The 10,868-nt window shown below is 35.0% G+C and overlaps 1 protein-coding gene across 1 annotated transcript; it reads left to right on the top strand.

The window, feature by feature from the left end:
* Nucleotides 1-2,444: 2,444 nt before the first annotated feature.
* Nucleotides 2,445-10,868, top strand: six2a (SIX homeobox 2a). The gene is made up of 2 exons (XM_089011739.1): nucleotides 2,445-3,386; nucleotides 9,968-10,868. The coding sequence occupies exons 1-2, from the start codon at nucleotides 2,827-2,829 to the stop codon at nucleotides 10,407-10,409; spliced, it is 1,002 nt and encodes a 333-aa protein (XP_088867865.1). The 5' UTR covers nucleotides 2,445-2,826; the 3' UTR covers nucleotides 10,410-10,868.

Here is a 10,868-nt window from a genome sequence, read left to right as displayed (position 1 = left end):
TAAAAAATTTCTATAATGGTGATTTTCTACATTTTTAAAAATGTTCGAAAATGTGCATTTTGTTAAATAAAAAAACATTTATAAACTGCCAATTTTCTATATTTTTAAACATTTTCTAAAATGGGGATTTTCTACACTTTTAAAAATGTTCTAAAATTTGTATTTTTTTTTTAATTTCCAAACTCCCAATTTTCTATATATTTTTAAACATTTTCTAAAATGGTGATTTTCCACAGTTTTAAACATGTTCTAAAATGTGGATTTTTCAATTAAAAAAAAATTGAAACTGCCAATTTTCTATATTTTTAAAAATTTACTATAACGGTGATTTTCTACATTTTTAAAAATGTTCTAAAATGTGCATTTTTCAAAATTTTGAAAAAACATTTATAAACTGTCAATTTTCTATATTTTTGAAACATTTTCTAATATGGGGATTTTCTACATTTTTAAAAATGTTCTAAAATTGTGATTTTTATTTTTTTTTATTTCCAAACTCCCAATTTTCTATATATTTTTAAACATTTTCTAAAATGGTGAATTTCCACATTTTTAAACATGTTCTAAAATTTGGATTTTTATTTTTTTTTATTTCCAAACTCCCAATTTTCTATATATTTTTAAACATTTTCTAAAATGGTGATTTTCCACATTTTTAAACATGTTCGAAAATGTGCATTTTTCAAAATAAAAAAAAACATTTATAAACTGCCAATTTTCTATATTTTTAAACATTTTCTAAAATGGGGATTTTCTACATTTTTAAAAATGTTCTAAAATTTTGATTTTGATTTTTTTTTTTTTATTTCCAAACTCCCAATTTTCTATATATTTTTAAACATTTTCTAAAATGGTGATTTTCCACATTTTTAAACATGTTCTAAAATTTGGATTTTTATTTTTTTTTATTTCCAAACTCCCAATTTTCTATATATTTTTAAACATTTTCTAAAATGGTAATTTTCCACATTTTTAAACATGTTCTAAAATTTGGATTTTTCAATTTCAAAAAAAAATTGAAACTGCCAATTTTCTATATTTTTACAAATTTTCTATAATGGTGATTTTCTACATTTTTAAAAATGTTCGAAAATGTGCATTTTTTAAAATAAAAAATTTATAAACTGCCAATTTTCTATATTTTTAAACATTTTCTAAAATGGGGATTTTCTACATTTTTAAAAATGTTCTAAAATTTAGATTTTTAATTTTTTTTTTATTTCCAAACTCCCAATTTTCTATATATTTTTAAACATTTTCTAAAATGGTGATTTTCTACATTCTTAAACATGTTCTAAAATGTGGATTTTTCAATTTAAAAAAAAATTGAAACTGCCAATTTTCTATATTTTTAAAAAATTTCTAAAATGGTGATTTTCTAGATTTTTAAAAATGTTGTAAAATGTGCATTTTTCAAAATTTTGAAAAAACATTTATAAACTGTCAATTTTCTATATTTTTGAAACTTTTTCTAAATTGGCGATTTTCTACATTTTTTAAAATATTGTAAAATGTGGATTTTTTTCATTTTTTTATTCTAAACTGCCAATCTTCGATATTTTTAAACATGTTCTAAAATGGTGCTTTTCTACATTTTTGAACATGTCCTAAAATGTGGATTTTTCAATTTTTTTTTAAATTCCAAACTGCCAATTTTCTATATTTTTTAAACATTTTCTAAAATGGCAATTTTCTACATTTTTAAACATGTTCTAAAATGTGGATTTTTCAATTTAGAAAAAAATCTAAACTGCCAATTTTCTATATTTTTAAATTTTTTCTAAAATTGTGATTTTGTACATTTTTAAAAATATTCTAAAATGTGGATTTTTTCAAAAAAAATCCACATTTTAGAACAATTTCCAAACTGCCAATTTTCTATATTTTTGAACATTTTCTCAAAGGTCAATATAGCATAATCACTACTAGCTGCAGCTAGCTAGTTATTAGCTATCTATTATCTCTAGCTCTAGCGAGAGCTAGAGCTAGCTTTCTGTCTATTTCAGAGCTGAGTGAACATGTGGCTGCCGCTGCTCACCCACAGAAAAAATCATCCTGTGACTGTCAAGTGACCTTGAGCGTTTTGAAAGGCGCTTAGAAATCAAATGGATTATTATTATTATTATTATTATTATTATAAAAAACAATGAATCTGAGGTAAACACGCACCGTTGTGATTCAGGGTTTGTTTTTTTTTGGGGGGGGGGCAGCGGGTTGTTCGGGTAGCTCCTAAAAGAGACGACCCCCCCCCCCCCCCCCCCCCCCCCAGCCCCAGAGTCACGATGCAGCCGCCTTTTGGCTCCGTCAACGTGCGTCGTAGAACGTCAAAAAGAACAGCGTTTCGGAGCTGAGTGCGCGAGCGCGCGGTGGGCGTGTCACAAGGAAGAAGAACCCCACCTCCACCTGCGCGTGCACGCGCCAGGTGACTTTCTTTTTCAGATAGTTTGAGTGACAGCGTCACCATAGCGAATCGCTCCAGGCCGCGCGACGGTGTGGGCTGCGCCGTCCCCGGCCCGAGGCGAGCGTCCAATCAGGGTGCGCGTCCGCGCGCCTCTGCCAGCTGGAAAGAAGATTTTTAAAAGGGGGGAGACGCGCCGCCAGCGAGCGAGCGAGCGAGCGAGCGCGAGAGGTCGACGACGTCGAGGAGCGCTGCGGAGGTCGTAGTCCCGACTTTGGCGCAGCGATTTTGGAGTTTTTCCTCGGGACCCCCCTTAGCATGGCCGCTACGGAGCTCGGTCCGACCTGCTGAGAGAAGGAAGTATCCAGGGAGGGAGGGAGGGAGGAAGGGTGCGAGGAGGCGCCAGCAGCCCGCCGTCCGCCGCCGCCATGTCCATGCTGCCCACCTTCGGCTTCACGCAGGAGCAAGTGGCGTGCGTGTGCGAGGTGCTTCAGCAGGGCGGCAACATGGAGCGCCTGGGCCGGTTCCTGTGGTCGCTGCCGGCCTGCGAGCACCTGCACAAGAACGAGAGCGTCCTCAAGGCCAAGGCGGCCGTGGCCTTCCACCGCGGGAACTTCCGAGAACTCTACAAGATCCTGGAGGGACACCAGTTCTCGGCACACAACCACCCCAAGTTGCAGCAGCTGTGGCTGCGCGCGCACTACGTGGAGGCCGAGAAGCTGCGCGGGCGGCCGCTGGGCGCCGTGGGCAAGTACCGAGTGAGACGGAAGTTCCCCCTGCCGCGCTCCATCTGGGACGGCGAGGAGACCAGCTACTGCTTCAAGGAGAAGAGCCGCAGCGTGCTGCGAGACTGGTACGCGCACAACCCTTACCCGTCGCCGAGGGAGAAGCGCGAGCTGGCCGAGGCCACCGGGCTCACCACCACGCAGGTCAGCAACTGGTTCAAGAACCGAAGACAGCGGGACCGAGCCGCCGAGGCCAAGGAGAGGTGAGACCGACACCGACAAAAAACGACCGATAACGCGATAAAACCATAAAACCCCTCCCGGTCCGATCCGGTCCGGCCCGGTCCGCCGAGTTTCCACAGTTGCTCCCATCCGAGTGGAGTTTTTTTGGGGTGTGTATATAACGTGGATTTTCCACATTCGACTAGAATATCAATTTCTGATTTCTGGTATCAATTTCTGATATCAATTTTGATACGGTTTTTTTCACATTCACATTTGACTATAATATCCATTATATCAATTTTTGATTTATGATATAAATTTCTGATATAAATCCATGATGAGGTTTTTTTGTGTGTGTGTACATTTTACGTTAATGTAAAATGTTCACATTTGACTATAATATCAATTATATGAATTTTCGATTTCTGATATCAATTTCTGATACGGTATTTGTGTATATACAACTTGGATTTTTCACATTTGACTATAATATCAATTATATGATTTTTGGATTTCTGATATCAATTTCTGATATCAATCTCTGATAAGCTTTTTTTGTGTGTAAACAAGCTAAAATGTTCACATTTGACCATAATATCAATGATATCAATTTTTGATTTCTGATATAAATTTCTGATATCAATCCCTGATATGTTTTTTTTTGTGTTTATACAACGTAAAATGTTCACATTTGACTATAATATCAATTATATGATTTTGGATTTCTTATATCAATTTCTGATATCAATTTTGATACGGTTTTTTTCACATTCACATTTGACTATAATATCCATTATATCAATTTTTGATTTATGATATCAATTTCTGATATAAATCCATGATAAGGTTTTTTTTTGTGTGTGTACATTTTACGTTAACGTAAAATGTTCACATTTGACTATAATATCAATTATATGAATTTTGGATTTCTGATATCAATTTCTAATACGGTTTTTGTGTATATACAACTTGGATTTTTCACATTTGACTATAATATCAATTATATCAATTTTTAATTTCTGATATCAATTTCTGATATCAATCTCTGATAAGGTTTTTTTTGTGTGTAAACAACCTAAAATGTTCACATTTGACTATATCAATGATATCAATTTTTGATTTCTGATATAAATTTCTGATATCAATCCCTGATATGTTTTTTTGTGTTTATACAACGTAAAATGTTCACATTTGACTATAATAGCAATTATATCATTTGGGATTTCTTATATCAATTTCTGATATCAAATGCTGATAAGGATTTTTGTGTGTATACAAGTATTTTTTCACATTTGGCTATAATATCAATTATATATATTTTTTTTAATTCTGATATCAATTTCTGGTAAGTTTTTTTGTCTACAACTTGGATTTTCCACATTTGACTATAAAATCAATTAGATCAATTTCTGATTTCCGGCATCAATTTCTGATATCAATTTCTGATATTTTTTTGTGTGTATATACAACGAGGATTTTTCACATTTGACTATAATATCAATAATATCAATTTCTGATAAATTTTTTTGGTGTATACAACGTGGATTTTCCACATTGGATGATAATATAATCTATTAAATTAATTTCTGATATTAACTGATTAAACGGGTTCGATGGAAGACACTGATTCGCTGTGGCGATATTAATTTCTGATATCAATTTCTGGTTTTTGGGGTTTTTTGTGTATGAACATGAACATGGATTTTCCACATCCAACTATAATATCAATGATACCAATTGATGATTTATGATATATCAATTTCGGATCTTTTTGCGTATAACAACTATGATTTTCCACATTTGATTTCAATATCAATCATTGCAATTTCTGATATCAATTTCTGATCAGTTTTTTGCATGTGTATAAACATTGATTTTTTTGCATTTGACTATATTATCAATTTCTGATAACTTTTTTTTGGTGTATACAACGTAGTTTTCACATTTGACTTTGATATCAATGATATCAATTTCTGCTCAGCTCATAAAGTTGAGACAGTGAAGGGCCAAATAATGAAGACACCGAGTGTGTAGAACAAGAAGCATTCCACTCTTGAATTTTAAACGGGCCCTCTCACCCCCAACTGGGGCCTCGACTCATTACTTTTTATCACACCACTTTAACTTCCATCGAACTTTTGCTTGTCTTCTGCTCTACATTTTCCTCTGCATTTTAAGCTCTCCTAAAGTGTCTTGGAGTGTCATGTATTATTATTATTAGTAGTAGTAGTAGTAGTAGTAGAACTAATAATAATATTATTAGTATGAGTATTATTATTTTATTATTGTTAGTAGTAGTAGTAGTAGTAGTATTGGTGGTAGTAGTACTATTTTTACTGTTATTGTTATTCGTAGTGGTTGTAGTAGTAGTAGTATTGTTATTATTATTATTAGTAGTAGTATTGTTATTGTTATTATTTATCACTTTGCTGCTGTGGCATGTGAATTTCTCCACTGCGAGACTAATAAATGCAAATCCAATTATTATTAGTAGTGGTATTATTATTATTATTATTATTATTATTATTATTATTATTATTATTCGTAGTATAGTAGTATTAGTAGTACTATCGTTATTTTTATTGTTGTTATTCTTATTATTAGTAGTAGTGGTAGTGGTAGTAGTAGTGTCCATGTTAACGCTTTGTTCCAGCTTCAGCAGTTGTTAAAGCGCTATACAACACTGCATTTTGTATTGTATAGTAGTAGTATATAGGCAAGTACCCACAGCCCATAAAACATATCACAAGTCACAAATAGCCATAAATTGTCAATATTGGGTGGGAATAAAATAAAATAAAATAAAATAAAAATCAAGCCCCACTTTCAATCCTCCACAAGTGGGGCTTTTGGCTTCACTTCTAGGAGAAAACCCCATCACACCCTTTCTTTGATTTATTATTATTTGTTTTTGACGTTTTTTTTTTTGACCCTGACTACTTTGCTTGGTAATAATAATCATCATCATCATCATCATAAAATAAAAAATGGACGCTTGTACTGTAAATATGTGTTGATGCAATACAGCTATATATATCATCACTATGCCTTTTGTGATAATTGCACTATATATGTACAGTTTTTTTTTATGAAACACGTTTTGCACATTTCCAGGATACATCTCAGTCTGCTTACATTTTTACTATTAATAATAATGATAATAATAATAATAATAATGTACACCCCTGAAAACATCTTTGCATTCATCCAACTATATAAAGCAACGTGAGTGATTTTTGACATGATTGCACCCCTGCTAATTGAAAACTACTTGACTTAGAAGACCCTGGCGGGGGGAGGGGGGGGGTCGACATTTATTTTTATTTTTGCATAAATTGTGATGAATTCCTTGGGGGTGTACATAAAATCGATGGAGGCCTCACCACCTCACATAGTCAAATTTCTGACCTCCACCGATGACTGCCAGGTCAAAGTGGGGATCAAGTGGTGTCGTTTTCACCCAACCCCCATAAATGGAAATTAGACCTGAAAAAATGAGCATCGATTCTTCTTCTTCTTCTTCTTCTTCTTCTTCTTCTTCTTCTTCTTCTTCTTCTTCTTCTTCTTCTTCTTCTTCTTCTTCTTGTTGTTGTTGTTGTTGTTGTTGTTGTTATTATCATTATTGTTGTGATCGCTACCATGCAGCGTTGAGATCACTCTATAAGAACATTTCTTCGGGGTCAAAGGTCACGCGATGGAAGTAAAAAAAAAACGTGACATTTTTGCATTTTCTGTGTAACTCTCTCTTGTTTCTATTTATAATTATATTTAATTTATTGCATTGTGTTTGTCATTCTATTTTATTTAATATAGTACCTATGCTTGTCTGTGACTGTAAATGAAATGTATTATTATTATTATCCATCCATCCATTTTCCGTATACTGGTTATTCCTCATTAGGGTCGCGGGGGTTGCTGGAGCCTATCACAGCTGTCTTCGGGCACGAAGCGGGGTATTATTATTATTATTATTATTATTATTATTTTATTATTATTATTATTTCTTTTTTTTTCAGGCGCTATCGGTCAAACTTTTTGCTGCAGACGGCCACGCATAAAAAAAAAAAACACCTCAAGTGATATGTGCGCGTGCGCGTTTCCAAGTCTGAAGAAGACGAGTTGCTGTCAGGTGTTCGACGCACTCGGGCATGTTCGGTGTCTTCTTTCGACCCCCCCTTCCCCTCCCCGTTCCCCAGCCATAAATTCGAGACTGAAAGCTGCAAATCAATCACGTCGTCGTGCACAGTCAGAAAGATAAAAAAAACAGCAGATTTTTCTCCTTTTTTTTTGAAGTTATTCCATATTTTCGGAACACACACACAAAAAAAAAATACTGACATGAAAATGTCCCCAAAAAATGTTCATCATCCAATTGCTCAAAATAAGATTTCCTCCCATAATGTGCATTTTTTTAGCTACATGGATTCAAAATACTGCAGTGAAAATGTGCGCACACCTGGAAAAAATTTGCAAATATTTGCATTTTTAGAAAAGAAAGAGATTACTGATGTTTTTTTTTCGGGGGGGGGGGGGGGGTTAACGAGTGTTTTTTATTTGTGAACAGCATCTTGTAGCCATTTTGACGTATTTCTGTCCAGATTGTTCAAACTGACATTGTTGAGAAAAAAAAAACAACAAAGAACATGTTTGTTTGGGGTGGGGTGCAAAACATACAGAATAAAGTAGTTGGCGAAAACTTTTCAAAACTAAAATGCGAACAAAACAAGCAAGTTGTTCCCAAAGTAATTTGCGTAGTTGGTTTTCGTCACATCGTTTTTTTTTATTTATTTTATTTGTTTATCGGGGGGGGGGCAGTTGGTACACCAGTTCTGCAAATGCTCCTTTTACTGTGTGTGTGTGTGTGTGTTTTTTTTGTGCAAAATTCGGGAATGGCCCATTTAGACAACCCCCCCCTCCGCCCCCCCAAAAAACAAAAAGTAAAAATAAAACGTGTTTGAAATTGCTCCCTCTCAAACAAGTCGTCTGGATTGCACGCCACGTTTTTTAAACGGTGCGGGGTTTACGTGTCCATCGATGACACGTGATTTGAAAGGTGTAAAGTGACGTCATCTCCACACTCTTTCTTTTCTATCTCCCGTCCAAAATGATGAAATAATACACGCTGGTTGCTGCAACCGTTCAGGTTCTCCCCTAAAAAAAATGGAACGTGAAAAAAAATATTTGACGTCATAAACGTGCTATTTTATTTTGAAGAGTAACCTTTCCTTTTATTGAGGTGCGTTCAATACGGATTCTTGTCAATCAGAATCAGAAAGCCTTTAATTGTCCCACAATTGGGAAATTTGCAATCAACAGCAAGTACATTGAAATGAAACGAAGAGAACTGTTCATGTGCAAAAGTATAAAATATACACTATGGGGGGGAGGGTCGAAATATAAAAGTATTGCATGTACACAAAAAATAAATCAGAAGATTGAATTGCGTAAACATGTTTAATAATAATATAATAAATGGAATAATAACAAAAAAAGAACTGTACATACAATACATATTGATACATAGTACCAAAACTATAAAATATACAATATGGGGGGGGGGTCAGAATAAAAAAAGTATTGCATGTACAAAAAATAAATCAGAAGATTGAATTGCGTAAACATGTTTCATAATAATATAATAAATGGAATAATAACAAAAATGAACTGTACATACAATACAATACATATTGATACATAGTATCAAAAGTATAAAATATACAATATGGGGGGGGGGGGGTCGGAATAAAAAAGTATTGCATGTACACAAAAAAAGTCAGAAGATTGAATTGTGTAAAAATGTTTCATAATAATATAATAAATGGAATAATAACAAAAATGAACTGTACATACAATACAATACATATTGATACATAGTATCAAAAGTATAAAATATACAATATTGGGGGGGGGGTCAGAATAAAAAAATATTGCATGTACACAAAAACGTCAGAAGATTGAATTGTGTAAAAATGTTTCATAATAATATAATAAATGGAATAATAACAAAAAAGAACTGTACATACAATACAATACATATTGATACATAGTGCAAAAGTATAAAATATACAATATGAATGGGTGAGGGGTGGTCGAAAGAAAAAAGTATTGCGTGTACACAAAAAAAAATCAGAAGACTGAATAGTACCAAAATGTAATAATAATAATAATAATAAATATGAAAAATGTAATAACAAAAACAACTGTATATACAATACAATTCATACTGATACATACATACATAGTGCAAAAGTATATAATATACAATATAAAAATCATAAATGTCACTTTATTTTGTATTTAAATGTAGTTTGCAGTCATTTTTATTGGTGTCGTTCACAGGAAGTTTATCTTATCTGTTTTTTTTTTAATATAAAGGGCGTATTTTTATGACGCTGCCGCTGCTCACCCGTAGAAAAGCGTCTCTTGCGTCCTTGATCGTTTTGAAAGGCGCTTAGAAATGAAATGTATTCTTATTATTCTTATTATGATTATGATTATGATTATGATTATTCCCCGTAATGGTGTCTGGTGACGTGTTGAATATTTTCGCGAGTATTTAGCGGGCGTTTTTTTTTTTTTTTTAGTCAAACGTTGACCCGATTATTGTGCGTGTTTGCAGGGAGAACTCCGAAAACTCCAACAACAACCCCAACAACAACGGCGGCAGCGGGGGCGGCAACGCGCTGACGTCATCGCTGAACGGAACAAAAACTCTTTTGGGGAGCTCGGACGACGACGACAAAACGCCCGCGGGCACGCCGGATCACCGCCCGTCTCCCAGCCCGGCGCTGCTGCTCTCCGGCGGCGGCGGCGGGCAGCAGGCGGCCCCCTTGCACGGTCTGCCGCCCCCGCCTGGACCCGCCGCCGTGCCGGTGGCCGGCGGAGCTGACTCGGCGCACCATCACCACCACCCCCACCCCCACCAACAGCATCATCACCCCCACCACCACCATCACCATCCTCTTCCTTCCCCCCATCATCATCATCCTCACCCCCACGTGATGCACCACGACTCCATTTTGAACCCGATGTCGTCCAACTTGGTGGACTTGGGATCCTAGGAAGTTTTGGACCAGGACCGCGTGCCATAAAGTGCGCCTGGTGGGATTTGAGTTTTCGGGGGTGGTTTGGGTGGGTGAGGGGGTGTAAAAAAAGCACTTAAAAAAAGGAGGACATTTTGTATTCAATTGGCACCAACGCTGATTTGGAAAAAAAAAATCAAAATGTCTTAATGATTGCAAACTCGTTGGGTCACGTGTCTTTTTTTTGTTTACAAGCTTGTTTTTTTTTTTTTTTTTTTTGCTTGATTTTTATGCTGCGAGGAAAAGTCTCGAGTCCTCCTCTTTACTAAAAAAATGAAATATCTTTTGATATTATGATTAGTATGATCCTCATTTTGGAGAAAAAGAGAAGAATAAAAAAAAAAGACTGCATGTCAAGTCGACGCGATGAAGCCTGAAAGGCGTCAACTATAGTTTCTTATACCCTCTATAAATAAATAAAAACATTACAAACGTCAA

This window comes from Hippocampus bargibanti, linkage group LG13, assembly GCF_051943395.1.
Source record: "Hippocampus bargibanti isolate YZ-2025 linkage group LG13, ASM5194339v1, whole genome shotgun sequence".
Lineage (NCBI taxonomy): Eukaryota > Metazoa > Chordata > Actinopteri > Syngnathiformes > Syngnathidae > Hippocampus > Hippocampus bargibanti.
Note: the sequence above shows the minus strand (reverse complement) of the source record. Positions and strands in the feature narration are given on the sequence as shown.

Bases quoted from the DNA above. Each gene is read 5' to 3' on its own strand.
- six2a (XM_089011739.1), top strand. From the start codon at position 2,827: ATGTCCATGCTGCCCACCTTCGGCTTCACGCAGGAGCAAGTGGCGTGC. The intron at 3,387-9,967 runs GTGAGACCGACA...GCGTGTTTGCAG, and splicing joins GCCGCCGAGGCCAAGGAGAG to GGAGAACTCCGAAAACTCCA.